General features: G+C 47.1%; 1 protein-coding gene across 1 annotated transcript in view; it reads left to right on the forward strand.

Annotated features, from left to right (window-relative positions):
- Positions 1–4,962: 4,962 nt before the first annotated feature.
- The window catches only part of Cnga3 (cyclic nucleotide gated channel subunit alpha 3), a 30,610-nt gene continuing 12,084 nt past the window's right edge, over positions 4,963–23,488 (forward strand). The window contains exons 1-3 of the mRNA XM_052193403.1: positions 4,963–5,063; positions 17,924–18,106; positions 18,889–18,891. Coding sequence (XP_052049363.1) covers positions 4,963–5,063; positions 17,924–18,106; positions 18,889–18,891 — 287 coding nt within the window. The remainder of the gene's footprint in view (positions 5,064–17,923; positions 18,107–18,888; positions 18,892–23,488) is intronic.

Here is a 23,488-nt window from a genome sequence, read left to right on the forward strand (position 1 = left end):
AATGCCCCTGACGATTTGCCTACAGGCCACTGATGGAGGCCTTTTCTCAACTGAGGTCTCCTTACAAAAGAGAGTCTCTTGATTGTCTTTCTACAGAGTTCCCAAACTGCTTTAAAACTTGCTGCAGACCCCACTGGGCTGTTAGCTCCTTCTACAGAGAACAGAGATCACTCCAGCAGCTGGGGTTTATAAGCTACTATATTCTCTGATAAATCCTGGCTTCTAGAGTGTTCTCTAGAAGTAGTAAGTGCTCTGTTAAAAATGTTGAATGAAGCCGGGCAGTGGTGGTGCACGCCTGTAATCCCAGCACTCTGGGAGGCAGAGGCAGGTGGATTTCTGAGTTTGAGGCCAGCCTGGTCTACAGAGTGAGTTCCAGGACAGCCAGGGCTACACAGAGAAACCCTGTCTCAAAAAAAAAAAAAAATTGAATGGGGGCTGGAGAGATGGCTCAGCGGTTAAGAGCACTGACTGCTCTTCTAGTAGGTCCTGAGTTCAGTTCCCAGCAACCACATGGTGGGTCACAACCATCTGCAATAGGGTCTGATGCCCTCTTCTGGTGTGTCTGAAGATAGCTGCAGTGTACTCATAAATAAATAAATATACAAATAAATAAATCTTCTTTTAAAATGTTGAATGGACAATTTAAGCCGAGTTTACTGCTTTTTAGCCAGTCTCATACATTGCCTCTAAAGTCTCCACAAGTGTGGTAGTTTGAATGAGAAATGCCCCCCATAGTCTTGAACACGAATAATTGGTGGTGATGTTTGGGGAGGGTTAGGTGGTGCAGCCTTGCTGGGGGAAGTCACTGGGCAGCAGGCTTTCAGAAGAAGAACCCTGCACTGTCTCCAGCTTGCTCTCTGCTGTGTGCTATGAATTTGAAGACGTGAGAGGCTCTGCTCAGGCTCCCCCTGCCTGCCGCTTGCTGCAGTGCTTCCTCACCACAGCGGACTCTCACCCTCTGCAACCATAAGCCCAAATAAACTCACTCTTTTTTTTTTCCAATACCATACAGTTTTTTTTTTAATTTTTTTTTTATTCGATATAATTTATTTACATTTCAAATGATTTCCCCTTTTCTAGCCCCCCCACTCCCCGAAAGTCCCGTAAGCCCCCTTCTCTTCCCCTGTCCTCCCACCCACCCCTTCCCACTTCCCCGTTCTGGTTTTGCTGAATACTGTTTCACTGAGTCTTTCCAGAACCAGGGGCCACTCCTCCTTTCTTCTTGTACCTCATTTGATGATAAACTCACTCTTATACAACTTGCCCCGGCCATGCCGTCTTAGTACTGCCACAGAAAAGCCACGGCTACATCAGATATCTCCAACTGGGCTCACTCTCTTCTTAAACCTGTTTCCTTCCCTAGTTTCCTGCTTCAGTGGTTTGTAGCCCTGCTCTCATCATCCTCAGCCCCTTCCCCACTACTACCCCTTACACTCACTGATATAGTATCCTGGCACATTCTACAGTATCCTGGCACATTCTACTGTATACTTGCACATTCTACAGTATCCTGGCACATTCTACTGTATCCTGGCACATTCTACTGTATCCTGGCACATTCTACTGTATCCTGGTACATTCTACTGTATCCTGCCACATTCTACTGTATCCTGGCACATTCTACTGTATCCTGGTACATTCTACTGTATCCTGGCACATTCTACTGTATCCTGGTACATTCTACTGTATCCTGGTACATTCTACTGTATACTTGCACATTCTACTGTATCCTGGCACATTCTACTGTATCCTGGCACATTCTACTGTATCCTGGTACATTCTACTGTTTCCTGTCACATTCTACTGTATCCTGGCACATTCTACTGTATCCTGGTACATTCTACTGTTTCCTGTCACATTCTACTGTATCCTGGCACATTCTACTGTATCCTGGCACATTCTACTGTATCCTGGCACATTCTACTGTATCCTGGTACATTCTACTGTATACTTGCACATTCTACTGTATCCTGGTACATTCTACTGTATCCTGGCACATTCTACTGTATCCTGGCACATTCTACTGTATCCTGGCACATTCTACTGTATCCTGGTACATTCTACTGTATACTTGCACATTCTACTGTATCCTGGCACATTCTACTGTTTCCTGCCACATTCTACCCATTAACTGGCTTTTCAGTTTACTCAATTCATTATCAAGGCCAGGCACCTGTTTAGTGCAGGCTTCTATTTCCTTTCCTTTTGGGATCCTGCAGCAGATCTTAGCTGCTTTCCTTACTCACACCCAGGTCCTCCTGAATACATCCTTCCTGATGCAGCCAAATGGACCTTTATGCCTCTGACATATCCTCGCACTGGATATCAGAGTAAAAGCCCAAGTTTCTTGGGACCACCTGCAGGGTCACGTTGTACCAGCTGTGTCTCTAGATGGCAGGTCCTTGAAAAAGCTGTCCTGGTTAGTTTTTGTTAACTGGACACAAGCTAGAGGTATCTGGGAAGAAGACTTTCAATTGAGAAAATGCTCCCATCAGACTGACCTGTAGTCAAGCCCGCGAGGTGTTTTCTTGATTGATGATTGATGAGGCATGGCCCAGCCCACTGTGGGGGGTGCTGCCTCTGGGTAGATGGTTCTGGAGTGTATAAAAACAGCCTGAGCAAGCCAGGAAGCACAGCTCCTCCATGGCTTCTGTTTGAGTTCCTGCCTCCAGGTTCCTGCCTTGAGTTCCTGTCTTGACTACAGTCTGTGAGATGAAACAAACCCTGTCCTCCCCAAGTTGCCTTTGCTCATGGTCCTTTATCACAGCATTTGTTTAAAGATAGCTAAAACTACAGGCTTTATCATACTTCTCTTTAGAAATTATGAAATTTAAAATTACAGGTTGAAACCATCAACATCAGAGACGAGTCAAGGCCCAGCTGAGCCAAGTCCGCCCCAGGCAGCCAAATGATCTGACCGTGGTTGCAGGGCCACTGGCTGCTTCCCACGGGTGTCCTGGGTAATTTGAGTTGACCTTCCTTTGGAAATAGAATCCATTTACTCCCATGAGTCACTGGGCTATTTCTAGAAGTTAGCATCTCTCCCTGAAGTGACTTCTACTGACTTTTGATACACTTGGCTTCTGGGGCTCCTCTAGAGAGCCCGTGTTGGCCTGTTTGGGTGACCTCAAACTTAGAGGATTATCTTGAAGCTGGAAGACCTCTGCTGGAATTATAAACATGCCAGTCACAGCAGTTTTGCTCCCGCATTAGCTTCCTCTTCTCCTCAGCCGCAGGGACACCTTCCCTGGCCAGCTGCAGGAAAGCACTGTATCACTGTGGCAGAGCAAACAGGCCCTAGTGGAAGTTTGATCTTATTTTGGCTGGGCATGATACTTCACATCTCTGAGTTTGGTATGGCCATCTATTGGAGGGGATTAACAGTTACAAAAAGCTCATTGTAATCATTAAATGAGGTGAGGGTGTCTTGCATTTGACATTACCTGGTTTTAAATAGGACCTCACTGTGTAGCATTCGTGGGCCAGCAGCCTACCATATAATCCAGGCTGGCCTTAAACTCCCAGAAGCCCTCTCTGTCTTTGCCTCCTGAGTGCTGAGGTGACCTGTCTGCACCATCACACTTGGCCCTGGCTATCACCTTTAAGGGTTTTATGAATACCGAATATTGTTACTTTCTTTGGCATGCTAAATCCAGAATCTGAATGCATTGTTGTTTATTTGTTATTCTTGCTTGCTTGTTTGTTTTCAGTGCTAGTGTTAAACTCAGGACCCCACATATGTTAGGCATCAGAAATGTGGACCCTCACTTCATAATAAAAGCACTGGAGGCGCAAAGTAGCAGTGACTGTTTTGCAACTCGCAAACCCAGGCTTCATAGAGACAGAGACTGAGCACTGAGAACTTCCCTCCCCACACACCCCCACGCCCCCTCCTCTGACTCAGGCCCCGCCCTCCCTTTTCTCATTGACTGAGAACTCTTGAGCGCCAGCTGGGATTTTTCTTCCCCTCTGTCTTTTTTCCCCTCCTCAGCAGAAACCATATGTGATTTCATCTTTATGTTTTGTATCCGTTTTCCTTCAGAGTTTACAAAGTACATGATTGCTATGTCTGCAGGTTGTCAACAAAGCTTGACTCTTAGTAATTTTCTACTCTCGTCAGAGCAGGCTAGATCAGCAGCTTCCAGTCTCCTGTGTTTGTCTGTAATTGGACCTGTGCTCTTACAACGACTCAGAAACTTTCATTTTGGAAATAAACCCTCCTATGTTTTAACAGTAGGAGCAAGTCAAATCTATCGATTTTATTTTATTATTATTATTACTATTATTATTACTACTACTATTACTATTTAATGTATTACACTAAGCAAGTGTAATCTGATATCAGTATTTATTATTATTAAATAATAATGTATTACACTAAGCAAGTGTAATCTACTGATATTATTTATTATCTACTAATTACAATAAGTTGAGCTGAACAACCAACTTTAAAAGGTATATTGGGGCTGGAAAGATGTTTTTTTTTGTTTTTTGTTTTTTTTTTTTGGTTTTTCAAGACAGGGTTTCTCTGTGTAGCCCTGGCTGTCCTGGAACTCACTCTGTAGACCAGGCTGGCCTCGAACTCAGAAATACGTCTGCCTCTGCCTCCCAAGTGCTGGGATTAAAGGTGTGCGCCACCACCGCCTGGCAAGTACTTGCTGTTTGCTTGTTTGCTGTGAACTAAACAAGACAACCGTGTTTGGTTCACAGTACCCACCGGTGGCTAAAAACTGTCGATAACTCTAGTTCCTGGGAATCCAATCACTCCTTCTGGCATGCACATGATGCACACGCAGACAAAACATTCATATATAAAAGTAAAAATAAACCTTTTTTTAAAAAAAGCAGTGCCCTAAGAACTTTTGTCTATAATAAGTTGGTTTTTCAGGTGTCCTGACAATATACCTACTTTGTGTTCACATTATAGCAGCCACCTTGGGGCTGAATGTGACCAGTGTAAAGATGGCCAAGGTCAACACCCAATGCTCTCAGCCCTCCCCGACCCAACTTTCAATAAAGGACGCGGACAGAGACCTCGGTCACGTAGAGAATGGCCTCAGCAGGTAAGATGGGCTTGTTTCATGTGAGTTCATGCATGGTTCCCACGACCTTGATCATGGAGAAGAGTGTCTTAGTGTTGGCCAGCCACGAGAGGGCACCTTGGAGATTCACAGCTCATTGTACTCAGTTTCTTGGAATAAATACCCTGACCAAATAACTTAAGGGGGGAAAGGGTTGTTGTGGCTAACCATTCAGGGTACAGTTATCGTGATGGGTAAGTCAGGGCAGCAGGAGCCTGAAACAGCTATAATAGCAGTCACATCCACGTCCACAGTCATAATCATATCCACATCTACAGCCACAGTCACATCCACATCCACAGTCAGATCCACAGACAAATACACATCCACAGACACATCCACAGACACATCTACAGACACATCCACATCCATGTCCACATCCACAGTCATAGTCATATCCACGTCCACAGACACATCCACAGTCACAGTCATATCCACATCCACATCCACATATATAGTCGCATCCACATCCACAGTCACAGTCACATCCACAGACATATCCACATCCATGTCCACATCCATAGTCACATCCACAGTCACAGTCACATCCACAGACACATCTACAGACACATCCACATCCGTGTCCACATCCACATCCACAGTCGCAGTCATATCCACGTCCACAGACACATCCACAGTCACAGTCATATCCACATCCACAGACACATCCACAGTCACAGTCACATCCACAGTCACATCCACATCCACATACATAGTCACATCCACATCCACAGTCACAGTCAGATCCACAGACACAGACATATTCACAGTTGCATCCACATCCACAGTCACAGTCACATCCTCGTCCACAGACACATTCACAGTCACATCTACAGACACATCCACGTCCACAGACACAGACACATCCACATCCATATCCACATCCACGTCCACATCCACAGTCACATTCATATCCATATCCACATCTACATCCACAGTGACAGTCACATCCACAGTCAGGAAGTAGAAAGTAATAAATGGTGCTGCTCAGCTCGCCTCTCACATAACCTCCATCCCAGATCCCAGTCAGGGATGTCAGGCTCCGTGGACATGTCTTCCCCTAGGTTAACGCTAGCTAACCTCTTCTGTGTGTTCAGAGGGAGGCCCATCTCTCAGAGAATTCTAGAGCCTGTCAGGTGGGATCATCACACTAATCTCCACAGTCCCAATTTATTCTTATTTCATAATAGTCCCTTATTTAAATATTTGATTTCCAAGTTTACAATTAAATGGGAAATGAGGCTCAGACTCAGACTGTTACATTACAAAATGGAGGGATCATTCTATCTTGTAAAGCACTTGCCTTACATGCATGAAGATCTGAATCTGAATTTGGCATGTACTTGTAACCCCAGCTCTGGGGAGGACAGACAGGCAGACCCTGCCTTAACTGACTTAATCCACCCTTTTTGGTAGCTCTAGCCCATGAGAGTCACTGTCTCAAAGGAAGTAGATGTTCCTAAGAATGATACCCTAGGCTGTCCTCCACCTCTGCACACACAAGCATCCTTGTGTACACACATGCATGGGAGCACACACATATATACACATATACACATACATGCACACACAGACACAGGCATGTGCATGCACACATGCATGCACATTTACAGCAAAACATATACACTTGAGCACACACACATATACACACTTGCACACACAAGTATGCACACCACAGTCACATCCATAGTCACATTCACATCCACACAGACACAGGCATGTCCATGTACACATGCATACACATTTACATGCAAAACATACGCTTGAGCACACACATATACACACTTGCACACACAAGTATGCACACCACAGTCACATCCATAGTCACATTCACATCCACACAGACACAGGCATGTGTATGTACACATGCATATACATTTATATGGAAAAACATGGATGCTAGAGCACACACACTTGCACACAAGTATGCACACCACAGTCACATCCATAGTCACATTCACATCCACACAGACACAGGCATGAACGTATACATCCCTGTGTATATACACATATACAAACATATATACCCACATGCACATGTGCTCATGTGTGCCCCCTACACCCAACTTGCTGGAGCAAGCAGAGGAACTGAATTCAATTCTCAGCAACCACATGATGGATCACAACCATCTGTACAACTACAGTGTACTCATATACATAAAATAAATAAATAAATCTTTAAAAAAACAAAAAAAGAAAACCAAGGACTTACTAACAATTCTGGGAGAGGCCTTTGTACCTTACTCGATATTTTCATTTGTGAAATGGAACAGCATTTCCCCTCAGCTCCTGGTCCAAGTTAGAACACAGGAAGAAACCTATTTGGTGACGGCTACATATATTAATTTCTTAGTTTAGTTTAGTTTATTAGGGGTGCATAGGTGCTACAGTGCCCATGTGGCAGTCGGGGGAGTCGGCTCTCTGCTTCTACCATGAAGGTTCTGGGAATCAAACTCAACTTTTCAGATTGATGTGACCAGTGCTTTCCTTGCTGAGCCATCTCAGGAGTCTGTAGGTCTCGATGTCTTGCTGGGGAGCTCGAGTTGGGCTATGCTTGGCATTTTTGTCCTATTGCTGTAGAAGTGCCCTACCCATAAAAGACTAGAAATGTCTCCCTGCTACGGAGCATAAATGCATGGTAACTCAGGACTCTAAGCAGCCATGGCAGCCCCTCCTCCCCCAGCCCTCACCCACCATTTCTTCTCACCCGGTTGCAAGCCTCCTTTCCTCTCTCAGAAGCCTGTTTGTACTTTCATGTATCTGGATTCATACCGGTCAAGTCCACGGCAAACCCGTAACCAATGTGGTGGTCTGTATTGGTACTCAGCTTAACGGGCTCTAGAATTCCCCAGGAGGCACAGTACTGAGCATGCCTGTGAGGGAGCTTCCGGTTTAGGTTGCCTGAGGTGCAGAAGAGCTAGCTGTGAATGCCTGGGCATGGGCTGGCTCCCAGACTGAATCACCAAGGAACGCTAGAGGAAGCACTAGTATTCGTGATCAGTTGTCTTGTGATGGGCAGTACCCTCCAGCAGAGAGCCCAAAATAAACACTCCTTCCTTAAGCTGCTTGTCTTGGGCACACAGCAGTGGAGTAACTAACACAAGAAGCGATATCGGTCAGCAATTTCCAAACACTAGTCCCTATGACTGCGAACCTACATCACCGCCCTTCCAAAATGCTGGGAGGGGAAGGAATATCTCAAACCCCAGGGATCTGATGTTACTGCTGGGCCCACTGTGTGGTTCTTTTACCTACACAACCAAACCTGACATAGAAGCTCCTTCAAGGACGTGTATTAGCAGATGTTGGTGTCTCACGCCTGGGAATCGATTGCTGTTGCCTGAATCATTGGTTCTTATTTCAAACAAAGAAGTTGACCCAAAGGAAAGAAAGGTCTAGGACACCATAGAGAGCATGAGACAAGACTGTTCCTTGAGGCTACTTGGTTTATTTAATGCTGTAGATAGACAGACAGACTGACAAAGAGATTGAGGCACAGCAGGGGCTCTGAGGAATGGAAACCAGGACCCACTTGGAGGAAGTAAGTCTCCTATGCCTTTCGGAGGATGCGGGAGGCTTCATAGCTCGCAGCCAGGCTCTCTTATCCCCAGGCAGGAGACAAAGGGGTAAGCAGGATGTGTGTCCACGAAGACCCACTTGAATGTGAACTCACTTCCCAGGTGAGATGCTGTCACAGGGACACTTGTTACCTGAAGACTCATGGTGTCTTAGTCGGCACCTGTCAGAAAGGAAGGGAAATACTGCAAGGTGCTGTGGCCTTTGCAGTCACTGGAGTCTAACATTTCATGTGTACAACAGTTCCAGAGTGCTCCTTGCGATCATCGAGGAGAACCCAGCATGTGTTCAGAGTAAAAAGGAAAGCTGCCTTGGGGACTGAGGCAGAGTCCCGTTCCCTCCAGGCCTTCCCAGCCTAGTCCATCACTTACTTATTTTCCACGTAAGACTGGGCAAACGGCGGTGGGGAGAGGGCTCAGGAGTAAAAGCTGGCTGTCCTTGCAGAGGATAGGGATTCAAGTCCCAGCACCCACATGGTGGCTCACAACAATCTTATACTTCAGTCCCAAGTAATCTGTTGCCCTTGTCTGGCCTCTCAGGCACCAGGCACACATGTGGTGCACAGACATACACACAGGCAAAAAAAATCCATGTATATAAAAAAAATTTTAAAGCAGATTGAAAAAGTTCTCTGGCATATACAAAATGTTTTAAGTTTTTTAAATCACTATTTTAGAGGGGAAAATGGTGTTTAGACAAACACATCAGTGTCCTCAAATTCTAGTCTTTTGGGGAGGCTTTTGGAATAAATAATTGAGACTTGGTATACTGAAATAGAGCACAGTGCTCCCAATCATAGAATGGGCCTCTTAGCATTAGTATGCCACTGGCCCCTCCCTGAGCGCCCATAGCAAGAAAGAACTACCAATGCTTTGTCCCCTGAGACACCAGATCTCTTACACGTTGGAAGTCCAGTTTTCCTTTCTCTTTATTAAGTTAGCAGAATGATTTTCCTAAGGGAACATCATAAGAAAGGACGAAAATGCTCACTTTAAATGAAAAAAAAAAATACACTTTGAAAATACCAAAAATGAAAATGTCTCAACCTGGTTGTGGCGACACCAGCTTGTAATCTCTGTATTTAGAAACCTGAGGAAGTATAAACATAAGTTCAAGGCCAGCCTCGGTGACATAAGACTGTCTTGCAAAAGACTTGAATTTTTCTTTTCTACTTAGTTGTTTGACTCAATCATCTGGGAGCCATCCAGCATATTTTTTAAGGGACTGTAATAGTGAAAGACTTCAGGATGTGCTACAGAGAATTACAATGAGATCTGAGGGCACCCCAAATCCCTATTCATTTCCTGGTGTGGCTATTTTGAGTGAGCTTTGGGGCACAGGGGTCTGTGTCTTACAGAGAAGAGGTTTTCTTCATGCTGCTGACTGGGCAGAGCCCAAAGCAATTATCACCAAAGAAAACCATCTTCACCCTGCTTCTCAAGGACCAAAAGACTTTAAAATGCCCAAGGGCACTGGATTCTCACTATTCAGAGTCCTCAGGCTTGAGAGGAGAAGAATAGTATCGTGTTCTCTAGACGGTTGCAGGCAGGTCATGCGTGTTTGCTCTCCTGTCCCCATGTCACCCAAGTAACGTAATGTTGCTCAGACTGCAAAGTCACATGCTCTGTTGTTATGACACCTGTACACTCACCCAGTGACAGGGGACACTGGAAACCTTCCCAACACTCACCGGTCTCTACAAACAGACTTAGAAATTGGATGCCACAATCTGAAACTTTTCTTAAAAGTCCTTTCAGTGTATTGTACCGCTTAGTGGTGGCAACATTGTAACTGTTGACTCCAGAGAGCAGGACTCCAGAGAGCGGAGATTCTGAAACCTGACACCAGCCAGAGGAGAACTGATCTGCTGAGAATGGATTTCATGCATGGCTGACTATTTGTCAGACCATAGGAGATCCTGGAGCCTAGACAAAAGTAGGCTAATGCCAAGCAGAACCGTACTCGGACCACAATGACTTGGCTTTGTATACATTTGGCCTTACTTCATGCCAGGACCCCAAAGATAGACTTGGGAAATGATTAGGCCTCTTTGTCTCTCTTTCCAATGTGGCCACTTGAAATAATTTTTTTTTTCTGCTTTTCACTATTAATTTGTCTCTTGAAATGGCTTATTTCGGGCAGGTAGTTGAGGCTGCCTTGTCAGGGATGCCAGGGTCCAGTCCGACCCTGTTAATGATTTGTTCTTGGAAGGCAGCATCACACCTGAAGTTGTCGCCAGAGTTGGGATCAGATCCTGGCAGTCCTCTCTGTCCTCTGCCTCTTGGTTTCCTGGGAAGGGTCTAGATTCCCCACCATCAGATTGATTACCTAGCTTCTTTTTTGCTACCTTCTTTTGAGAGCTCAAATACCACCTCAGACACTCCATTCCCCTCTGCTGTGTCCACCTCTCTTCGATGTGCTTGCTAAGATAAGTTTCTCTGAGAAGTAGTGACAGTCATGTGGCTGACAAGAAGATACCTTTCCAGAAGTCTTGTCAGGGAATGGCACAGTGGCACGACCATAGAGTGTGTGTTACTAGCTGGTGGGAGTTCTTCAGTCCATGGCAATCTGATAGGATCTCTGTGGCATGTATGTTCCCTGTTGAGCTGAGCATCTTTAGGGGGCACAGACTACAATAAGATTTGCTATGTAAGTGTTCCCCAAGACATTTACCAAGGCTAGAAACTAAAGACAGACATAATCAATAGTGCAATTACAGGCACCATGAAGCAAGTGAGGAGATGCATCAAGAAATGTCCTCCTTGGCTGTCCTGCACTCACATCATAGAAGGGTCTCCTCATCCTCTGGGTGTAAGTGTGCCTTTCAGGGACCGAGTGTTAGAGCAATGGTTAAACCACCACAGAATCACACATTTTTAAAAATGTTTCTTTCTGAAGATCATAATGCTTAAGCTTAGGGAGAGCGAGTGACCAGTTCACAGGTTACCCAGCGGACAGGCGCTGGAACAAGATGGTACACCCAGCCTCCTGGCTGTCCTTCTGCCACCTGTCTTGAAAGCAGGTGTGAGGCATTCTGTGTGCAGTGGTTCACAGCTCTGCCTGTCCACCTCACAGGTTATGAGTTCTATTCCTTTGTCTCCTATGCCAGTAGGCTTGTTCTGTGTAGGGAACAGACAGAAAACTAAGTAGAAATGCTAAAGTGGGCTCCAGAGCCTCCCCTAGGAGCTGTGTGTAGAGAGAGAACACCTCTATCCTCAGAACTGCCTCTGCGTCTTCCAGACACATGTGCTCTGGCAGAGCTTTGGCCATCAGCTGCTATCCCCCTCCCAGACCAGGCCAGCTTCTCAGATTCAAGGACTCAAGAGAGACACCCTTTCCCCCTGCTATGACCTCCTAAAGCAGACTGAGGCATTGTGGGATGCACCTCCAAACCTTGTCTTGTCTACAGAATGTCAGGAGGGCAACCATAGCATCTGTTGTACAGCAAGCAGGACCTCTGGCAGTGTCTCCTCTGTGCCCAGAGCCCAGACAAAGTCATGTCTCTGTTAAGACGTGAGTTGCCTCTTGAGGGTACAGGGGGAGATTTGCATCCAGAGGTTTAAAACCAGATTCCCTACCCATGTAGTAAAGCCAAGCAAGCCAGAGCCATGCCTCTGACAGCCTGCCACAGGATGGCCCCCAGCCACAGGATGGTCCCCAGCCACAGGATGGTCCCCAGCCACAGAATGGTCCCCAGCCACAGAGATGGTCCCCAGCCACATCCCCTTAAACTTTGTTTTCATTTACATTCCCAAAGGAAGGCTCCACGGAGCAGATTCAGGCAGCTCTGGAAGTGAGGTGGGATGGCATTAGACTTGCCCCTGTGCTGTTTGGCCTTGTGACCTCAGGGAAGTTACTTGAGCCCCCTGGACATCTATTTGCTCTCTTCCAGAGGTATTGCATGGGCATATGGCCAAATGGTTGCAGTTGATGGTACATGATAATATGTCAGTCAACGGCACGAGGCCTATTTATTGTATGTGTGGTCGCGTTGGGGAGATGACACAAAAAAATACAAATCCTCTGCATACCAAAGAACCTAAAACATCATGTGACTCGGATAGATGGGGAGGCCTCTGAGATTCAACTGTAAAATAAAATAAATAAATAAATAAATAAATAAAAAACCCAATCACACTTGTGTAAGTTAGGGACATCAGGGTCATCAGCAACCTGTGTCACAGGCTTTGGGGGTTTGGCTGAGAGTCACCAACAGCACACAAACCAACACAGACTTCCTGGCTTGGCCCCAGTAATCATAGGGTGGTCTCAGTTTCCCTGCATGGCCAAGCTAGACCTCAGAACATAGTCACAGTGAGATGACTGTGATTAGGGGAGACTCGAATCTAAGGAATAACAAATGGGCTCTGTGACCTGAACAGCCAGACGATGCACAGGTCCCCGAAGCAGGCCACACGGTAGATGGAGCTGTCCAGCTCCATGTGCTCCCAGCAGAAAAGTGACCTTGAGAGGAAGCTGGAGGAGGGAGTGCCTGCTGGCAATCATGGCTATCCGAAGACATTCCTGATAAGCTATTCAAGGAAATGTACACACGCACCCCATCTCCGCGGGACACATGCTGCTGAAAGGGACTCAAGGCCTGGGATCCAAGGACTCTGACTTTTAATCACACACCACAGGAGTGAAGCTTTCTCCCCTGAAGCTAATGCTTGCTTCCTGCTTCAACTGGCTCGTTAAGAAAGCCGATTAGCTTGCAACAGGCCATGTGATAGAATTAATTTGCCTTGCTGGGTTTCCTCTGGAGTCACAGAAGTGAAGTGCAGATCCATAGGGGACATTGCCTGGCTGGGTTTAATCAGACCAGTCAAATTTAGCTTTAGGGTGAGTTTATAAAGGAGAGAGAGAGAGAGAGAGAGAGAGAATGAGAATAAATGAATCCCTGGTCTTATTCTAGGCAGTTCTTCAGTTCATCATCAGATGTCAGCATAGCTGTCTCTGTACTGAGATGTGTGATGTGTGATAAGTTATTTCTCTGCTGCTGGTGAAATGAGCCAATTCAAGCCAGATGTGTGTGTGTGTGTGTGTGTGTGTGTGTGTGCATAACATGTACACATACACACATATATACACACATACACATATACGCATACACACACACACACACACACACACACCACAGGTTTATTGGGAAGCTGCTTTGGGGCAGGCAAGTTCACTGGTCCCAAGAAAAGAAGCCAGGAAGTCACCATGGGAAGAGAGAGAGGAAATAGGGAAGAGAGAGAAAGAGAATGCACAGAGAGAGGGCAAGAAGACAGGAGAGAATGGGAGACCAAAATGTCTGGATTACATAGAGAAAAGCCTCTGGGGGCTGGAAAGTTCAGGGCTGGGGGCAGAATGTGCCAAGTAGGGACTGAGGGATGCTGGGGGAACCTGGAGGCCAGGTCTGCTTTGGTCTGTAACATATGCGCCTCAGTGCCCTGTCCCCAGGTCCAAAGCCAAAGAGTGTGGTCATAGTCCCTCAGGACTTGCTGTTCACCCTGAATGCACAAACAGAGCGGCTCTGAGCACTGCTCTGATGCTGGGGACAGAGGCAGGACTGGGCAAAGGGCGAATGAATTTGTCTTGAAAACACTGTTCACATTATTTTAACTGTGCTTGAAGAGGTAGACCAAATCCATATCATGGTCCAGAATGGTAGGATGTCTTCCAGACACGTACATAACATCCTAGAAAATATATCCACCATGCACAGGGCAGGAAAGGAGGCTTCCAGAAGGAGGGAGATTTGCTACAGAAGTCAGTGATACATGGGCAGGAAAAGATCTTTGTTCAGGAAGTTTTGCATGAGAACATTGACTATGGCCCAAGACAGCGGGTACTGGGACCTCCCCTAGCCCCATCTCTGACAGAGACCATGCTAACATGTTCTGCTGGTTCCACTGCCTTCACCTTCCTCAGGTACAGTAACTGATCAAAAGCTGCTCTCCTCCGTCAGAGTCACTTAGGGCCAACAATATGGCTCAGCAGGTAAAGGAGCTTGCTGCTAAGCCTGAGAATTGAGTTCAATCTCTAGGACACACATGCAGAAAGACAGAACCAACTTGTCCCCTGATCTCCATACTTGCATGGTAGGTACATGCACATGTGTATATCTATATACCATATACACCACAATAAATTAATATAAAAGACAGGGTCATTTTATCTCCCGAGTCAAGATTTGCAATGGACCTCTGGTTTGAGACTCTGCAATGGAGTCTTTCCTCCTGCTACCCATCTCACTCCTGACTGCCCAGGAGGTGGAGGAGCTTGAAATCAATTAGCATGCTGCATATTTGACTTCCCAGGTCTCACTCACCACGTGAGGAGACATCTTCCACACTGCAGCAAGGGATTGCCATGGAGACCCAAGGACTGGCTGGATCCGTCCGTAGCTTACTCGCGAGCCAGGGAGCAGGCAGGTAACTGACTGACTTTGCACAATCTTCATGGAGAATAGAGAGATGGAGGCAGAAAGAATGTGGAGAAACAGCACACTGCACGCCAGATAGGGCTGAAGATTGAGGAGTGGGGCAAGGAGCAGAACGCCCTAAAATCTAACAGTGAGTAGTTCCGTTTTCTTTAACCTGATGGTCTGAGCGCAGTAAAGTTGAAAGTGAGCAGCTTTGGCTTGAAATTACGTTAATAAAAAAGGTAACATTGAGTGTTTCTTGGCCCTGGAGAAATACAGAGCAAAGCCAACGGGGATCACATCAGACTGGGTGGCCCTGATAGAACCCTGGAGGGACACAGTGATACATGGACGACGATGTTTTCTGAAATAGCTATGGAGGGTTCCTCACTGTGTCTAGACTTGATGACACACGCATCTTCACAAAAGCACCAGCAGATCAGCAAATGTCCGAGCTCTGCCTCCCTCTGAGGGTACCTGTACCTGGCGTTAATGACAGCAGCACATGAAGAAAGTCATTTCCCCTTCCTGAGCCTTATCTGAAACTGCTTCTAGCAATGCTGGCTGCGTGGGTGGCTAGGGGTGAGCCAGCGGCCGTCTCGCGGCAGGTGCTCCGCAGATGCCGCGTTCATTACTTTCCAGTAATTTCCTTAAACCAGTCCTGTGGTTTTACAGTCATGCCTTCTGTTCTGCTAGTTAAGCTGACGGTCAAATAAACAGATAAAATCATAAACAGGTAATGAATACATAGATAATTTATTCATTATATTCTTAATTGTAGAGAATGTTTCTTCTGGGTGGTGTGTATGTATGTGTGTGTGTATGGTATGTGAGTATGTGTTTTTATGTGTGGGTCTGTATATGTGTGTGTGGTATGTCTGTGTTATATGGTATGATGTCTGTGTGTGATGTATGTATGTGGTGTCTGTGTGTAATGTGTGTGTGTGGTGTCTGTGTGTGTGTGTGGTGTTTGTGTATGATCTGTGTGGGTGGTGTCTGCGTGTGATGTGTGTGTATGTACATATGGTGTGTGGTATGTGAGTGTGTGTGTCTGTGTGTGATGTATATGTATGTGTGTGTGTAATCTGTGTGTGTCTATGTATAGTGGGTGTATATGACATCTGTATGTGATCTGTTTGGGTGGTATCTCTTAGGATCTCTGTGGATGGTATCTATGTGTGTGTGTGTATATATATGTACGTATAGTGTGTGGTATGTGACTGTGTGTGTCTGTGTGTGTAATGGGTGTTTATGGTGTTTCTGTGTATGTAGTATGCTTGTGAATGATGTATGTGTGTGTGTGTGTGTGTGGTATCTCTGTGTGTGGTATGTGTATTTGTGTGTGTTTGTGTGTGTATGTGTGTGTGATGTCTGTGTGTGATCTGTGTGGGTGGTGTCTGTGTGTGATGTGTGTGCATATATGCATGGTGTGTGGTATGTGAGTATATATGTATGTATGTATGCATGTATATGTATGTATGTGTGTATGTGTGTAGTATGTCTGTGGTATGTGTGTGTCTGTGTGTATATGATTGACATTAGGTGTCTCTGCTGCTGTACAACTTATGTCTCTCACTGAAGGTCATGGCCAGCCACCAGTCTGCAGAGGTCCTTCTGTCTGTTCCTCGGTGCTGTGAAAACAGACACATACCCTCCCTGCTGGCTTTTTCATGGATTTTGGAATCTGAAATCAGGGCCTTCCTGCTTGCACATGAATTTCATTTGCTGACCCATCCCCCCAGGCCCTCTGCCTTAGTTTTTAAGGTGCTTCTTGAATCTGGCTATTTCCGGTGTTTTATATTAATAAGATGTGCTCTCCCGAGTTTCTGGTTGCAAAGAAGAGAAGATCTTCAAGTCAGTGCAGATGAAAAGGACTTGGGTAGGTTGTGCAGGGCACTGTGTCAGGATAGCCATGTAGTCTGCCGTAGAGACGGAGCCATGGGGGCCGAGGAGAGGCTGAGGAGGCAGCTACCACAGATCCGCATGGCCTTGGTGAGGCCTGCATGCCTCCCCTGTTTCCATCTCCCTTTGACAACACATCACAGACACGGGGATGAAAATGACCTTGAGAGAAATATCCAACTCCAGCATGTGGGGCTATCAGTTGTTCAGAGTCAGGGGTGGTGCATTGTGGGCCAGTTGTCTGGAGCTGGGGGTCAGAGGGGGGTGGGGATGACCTTTCTTCTGTTCCCTTAGCAGTGCATGGGAGGGGACATTGTCTAGAGCTGAGAACAATCTTTCCAGACAGTGCCACTAACTGGAGACCGAGTGTTCAGACATAGGAACCTATGGCAACGTTCACATTTAATCCACGAGGATGGTACACGTTTAGGCTCAGCAATCCTTTTTCAAAGGTTTTATTTTTAACTGTATGTGTATGAGTGTTTTTCCCAGCAGGTACGTCTTGCCCCATGTGTGAATGTCTCCTGCGCGTAGGGTTCAGAGGAGGGCATCGGATTCCCTAGAACTGGACTTAGAACCCAGGGCCTCTTTGAGAGTAGCAAGTGCTCTTAGGTGCTGAGCTCTCCAGTTCTCACTTGGCAAACAAGAGATCTGCTCTGGGCAAGAGGAGTAATGAGCAGAAATGCTTGCTGCTGCCCATCAGAAGAAGCTTGACCAACGGGGGGTAGAAAGGGCAAAGCCATGATAAAGACTTGGTGTGGTTGATCAATGAGGCTTCGCCCCAGCCTGGGAAGGGAAAGAAGGAGGGGAGAAAAGGGCTCCGTAGAGATCGAGGCCTGACCCTCAGGCCCCAGACTCACCCTGTGGATCACGTCTGCTGTTTCTGGCTCCTTGAGGCCGGATTGGGGTCTTTCCTTGTCCGTCACTCTCTGGTCTCTCTGTCCTCTTCCAGAGTGTCACGCCTCATTATCTCAATTCGCTCGTGGGCTGCCAGGCACTTACACCATGAAGACCAGACACCTGACTCTTTTTTGGATCGATTTCATGGAGCTGAGCTTAAGGAGGTGTCCAGCCAGGAAAGCAATGCCCACCAGCCCAACCCAGGAGGACAGGAGCCACCAGACGAAGGGAAAGGGTAAGGTCACCTGCGCCACACCAGCTGAGACAGCTGAGAAGCACATAGGCCCAGCATAGATGTCCCAAGGAGACCCTGAGCAATGCTGTTGTGTGACATCTCTGAAAAGAAGCATATGTCCTTCAGGGATTGCTACATACTCTAACATTCTCCACCCCGAGGCCAGGAAGCCCTTGAGCCAGAGTTCTAGCCTCTGACTCAAACCTTACCCATCCTGCACAACGCTCCCCAAATCAGGGATTTCTGACCTCAACTGTCTTTCTCTATGAGGACCCTCATCCCTGATTATATTATGAGCCATCTTGCTCAAATGCAGGGCCTGTTTTGAGCAAGGAGAGTTGGGGACAAGTGGTACATTGTAGAGATGCATGCACTTCCTAGAGAGAAGATCCTTAGGTTGGAACCATCAACCTGCAGAGTCAGTCATGTCAGAGCAAGAAGCACTGGGTGTGGAGAGAGGCGTGAGGGAGGTAAGCACAGGGGAGGGGAAAGATGGAGAGACGGCTTGCTTCTCGTAGGAACATCTATAGAGCCAAGACTCCTGTGTACCTTCTTGCACAATGAACTGCAGCTGTGCCCTTGGATGGCGCTCTTCTCTCTGCCCCCACCAACACATGGGAATCTCTGCCTCTCTTATTTGTAAGAAGTGTCTGTGGCCACGGGACTACCCCACATCAAGGTCTTATACAGCCCACCACAGCTGGGCATCCAAGGGTCTCTTTAGGATGGAAGAGAAGCAAGGTTGGATCTGGAGAGAAAGCTGACCTCCCAAGGTTCCCCAGCAGGTGGATTCTTGCCCAGAATCTGCTTTCCAGGAAGCACTCAAGGACTTAAGTATTCTCCTTTGTCAGACTCCTCTGAGGTACACCAAGATTAGTAAGATGTGAGTGTGATTGGAGAATGGATGGTCCCTGTGTGGTTGGCTAGAGACAACACCACTTGGTTTTGTGATGATAAAAAGAAAAGTCTCGCCGGGCGGTGGTGGCGCACGCCTGTAATCCCAGTACTTGGGAGGCAGAGGCAGGCAGATTTCTGAGTTCAAGGCCACCTGGTCTGCAGAGTGAGTTTCAGGACAGCCAGGGTTACACAGAGAAACCCTGTCTCAAAAAAACCAAATCCAAAAAAAAAAAAAAAAAAGAAAGGCTCAAGTCTGGGGGCTTCTAAGTGAACACACAATGCCCCTAGAGAGAGACAGCAATGAGACTTCAGGAGAAAACTTATAGATCTTTCTGGGACCTCCACTCTACTTCCATGTTTGTCTATGAGGGAGACATTTTTGAGAAGGTTCCGCCAGCAAAGTGCCTGCTTTGCAAACTTGAAGACCAGAGCTCAGTCCCAAGGGCACATGCTTTAAAGATAAGTGACTCCTGGGGCTGGCTGGGTGACTGTCATAACCTATCCAGTGAGTTCCGGGTCGGTGAGAGACCCTGCCTCACAGAGAGTTGGGATAGACGGTTCAGTGATAAAGAACACTGGCTGCCGTTTCACAGGACTCAGGTTCGATTACCAGCACCCAGAAAAGAGGTTTCTTGCTGTGGTGGTTTGACTCTGCTTGGCCCATGGGAAAGTGGCACTATTAAGAGGTGTGGCCGTGTTGGAGTGGGTGTGGCCTTGCTGGAGTAGGTGTGGCCTTGCTGGAGTGGGTGTGGCCTTGTTGACAGAAGTGAATCACTGTGGGGTTGGGCTTTGAGGTCATATGCTCAAGCACCGCCCAGTGCCAAGGAGACTCTCCTCCTGGCTACCGAGGAAGGACAGTCTGCTCCTGGCTGCCTAAGGATCAAGATGTAGAACTCTCAGCCCCTTCTCCAGGACCATGTCTACCTGCACACTGCCATGCTTCCTGCCGTGATGATAATGAACTGAACCTCTTAAAACTGTAAGCCAGCCCCAATGAGTTGTTGGCCTTTACAAGAGCCGTGGCATGTTGTCCCTTCACAACAATGAAACCCTAACTAAGACACTAGCCTTCGTTCATCCTCCAGCAGGGTGATAAGCCAGGTGCCATCATAGGTCCAGAAAAGGACTCAGTGGGACCTTTGCCCTCAACAGTTGCTTCCTTTTCAGGGGGGTCTTGAACTTTCTGCAAGTAGCTGGGTTGTCTTTATGGCTTTGGGGTTTAAAAAAAAAAGAAAGACTTCCTTAGCCGATTAAATTAATTTTCCTACAACCTCAGACTAATGGAGACGGTTGCTGTATTCAGTACGTTTCCCAGAGTGACCACATAATCAGAGGGTTAGGTGAGAACTATGTGGGCCAAGGTCTGTCCAGACGAGAGATACCTGGCTACTCACCAGACGGCTGAGGGTGGCGGATGAATGTGATGATGCCGGATGGGAGGATTCATGAAGTGGAGTCTTTAATTTTTAGAGGCCAGGTCTCAACTGCAAAGCAAAATCTGTCTATGTGGAACTAGGGCCCCTGGACCCCAGGAGCTGCATGTTCTCTCCCACGCTTCCCAGGGATTTCTAGTCACTGGGGAATTTTCAAATAAGTAGAACAATCCAGAAACAAGCAGCTGAGGCCTCATCTTAAATGGGGAGACGGAGTCTCAGGCAAAGATAATCAAAGCAGAGAAGGGGCTGGAGAAATGGCTCAGCGGTTAAGAGCACTGGCTGCTCTTCCAGAGGTCCTGAGTTCAATTCCCAGCAACCACATGGTGACTCACAATCACCTGTAATGGGATCCAGTGCCCTCTTCTGGCCTGTCTGAAGACAGCTACAGTATACTTGTATACATAAAATAAATAAATCTTAAAATAAAATAGCAAAGAAGCACACTAAGTCAGGTGGAGGTGTCACCAGCCTCTGATCCCACAGTGGTCTCCTATGAGCTATGGAGAGAGACCACTGATAGGCAAGGTACAATTTAGCTCTATAAAACCTCCTGGCTTTCTTACCTCTGTGTCAAACACTTGTCCTGGCAGCAACTACTTGAGGATAAAAGCCAGTGAGATGCTGGGACACATGGTGTTCTAATTTGTAGGAAACTGGCCGTACCCTCTATCACATCCTTGGGCAGATCACAGATGGGGGCCACAGGCCTGAAGCAGAGATTCCTCAAGGGGTTGGGAGCAAAGAGAACATAAGACTGAATGTGGAGATGATTTCGCCATTGGTCAATATTTTGGCCTGCTGATTGGAAGAGACAAGTTGCTGTGACTAAATTTTCAAGAGAGGGCCATGTCTAGTCTGTTTAGATCAGGATAGCAAGTAGCTGCTCTCTCCTCTCGTCCCCAATGTAGAAGGTTCCAGACTCCCTTCACTGCTGACTCCTGAAAAGGTTGGAAGTACAGAAGGCAGAGGTCTCACTCAGCCCTGTTGTGATCCCTGGCTCAACACCCTGCTCAGGGGAGAACAGAAGGAAATTAGGTAGAAGTTAAGGCTCAGAAACTGGAGGGGATTCGAACCATTAACCTCATTTACCCAGAAGCCTAGATTTAGCCAAGTGCTTTTCTTCTCCCCTAAGCTTTTTGCCAGCCCTAAGCACACACACACACACACACACACACACACACACACAGTTTGTTCTTCCCAGTAAAAATGCACTGTGTACCGAAAGGCTGGGGAGAAGTGGGTGGGGCTGCTGGCATGGTCACCTCAGGCAAGACGGACTTGAATCATTGACACCATTCCTATTCCTGTGGTGCTGTGGTCTCTCAGCCTCTCTGCAGGGCCTGGCCCATGGCCAGAAGTGATGTGAGCTCTTGGAACAACTTGCAGGAGGAATAAGTACCCAAGCTCCAGCCAAGCAACATTAGCTCTCACTTTCCCTACTCCAGAAACCACCCTACCCCCAACCTAGCCCAGCCCCACCCCCACCCACCATTCACCCCCACCAACCCTCTCCCCACCCCCACCATCATTCCACCTCTCTACCCTACCACACCATTACCACCACCCCACCACTCCAAACACCTCCCCAAACCCCTCCCTACCCAACCATCACCCCATCCCCACCCCACCACCATCCCACCCCCAACCTACCACCCCCTACCCCCCACCCCAACTTCATCCCCTCACCTCTACCTCTACGTGGAAGCCCCACGTTGCCTCTCTCTCCTGTTTACCATCTTCTCCAGACACCAAGAAACCATTCCAGAATTCTTCCTTTTGTTGGACATCCATTGCCAAGTGGAGGCAGGAGATGCAGGGGGGAGGGGAGGGGGCGGGGTCAGGAATGACACATCCGAGTCTGTATAATTTCTCTGAGGAACTTGTATTACCTTTTGTTCTTTGGGTTTTTTTGTTTGTTTTTTTTTTTTTTTAATCACCTGGGAAACCCAGGGATTTCAGGAAATAAATCCTTTCCGTTTTAATACCCTCTTTCACTACATATTTGAGGGTGCAAATTTGGGGTTCCTTTGCAGAGCAGTGGGGTAATCTTCTTCGTTATAAAGATGCATTTTCTATGCTAGAACCTCAAGGTCCTAAGAACTGAGAACCGGGGAAATGGCCCTGTTTTAAGGCCAATTTGAGCTAATTTCCAGGGAACTACCAAAGTCACCTGAGGAGGAAATTTCCTTCCTCTGGGGACCAGCCTCTTGAAAAGGTGACCTGCTGTGACTAGGTTGTCACACATGCTGATCTGGCAGAGTTCGGGGAATGAGTGTCAGAACAAGAGTCCTGGGACTGTGTGACCTGCCCATGCATGACCACAGGCGTGCTTAAGCAAATAGGTCTGTGGCGTCTGCCTCTTGGGAATGCCAGGGATCCTCACTGAAGGTCAGGCGAGGCCATACCATGAGAAGGAAATGACCCAGTGCTTGACTTGCAGTCAGCAAAGGGCCAGACCCTGGTATTTATCTTCTTCCCAGTCGGTTAGACAGAACTTTAATTCCCTCCATGAAAGAAGGGTGTGTCTGGTCTGTTTAAACTGACAGCAAAGCCATTGGCTCAGATGCCATCAATCCAGAAAAACAAAGTGACTTGGCCACAAAGCTGTGGCTGTTGCATATGTGCCTTGTCCCTGGAAACCCTGGTTTCCAGGCTGGGCAAGGCTCTTGGGGGTGGAAGCCATGAGTGGCTTGTGGAAGTCCTCATGCTGTGTCCTGTGGCTAGGATGTGGGCAAAGGTGAGGGTAAATGGTACCGGCTGCCCCAGGACCCATTTCACGGACCCTCACTGCAAGTCACAGACCAAGGGATGGAACTGAAAACTGTCACCAAATGGGGATAGGTGACAACTCTCTCTGGGCTGTTTCTTTGTACCTAGCTTCCCATTTCTAGAATTCTCATTAGGTTCCCAAATAGGGAATAACTTCTCTCTTTGAGATCAAATTGCTCTTAGCTCAAAACAGCCGTATTTTGCAAGTCTGTATGATGTTTGGGCAAGTGCTGGGTAGATCCAGGGGTAAGCTGGATAGCACTGGGTTGGTCCCTCAACA

This window comes from Apodemus sylvaticus, chromosome 9 (assembly GCF_947179515.1).
Source record: "Apodemus sylvaticus chromosome 9, mApoSyl1.1, whole genome shotgun sequence".
NCBI classification, from domain to species: domain Eukaryota; kingdom Metazoa; phylum Chordata; class Mammalia; order Rodentia; family Muridae; genus Apodemus; species Apodemus sylvaticus.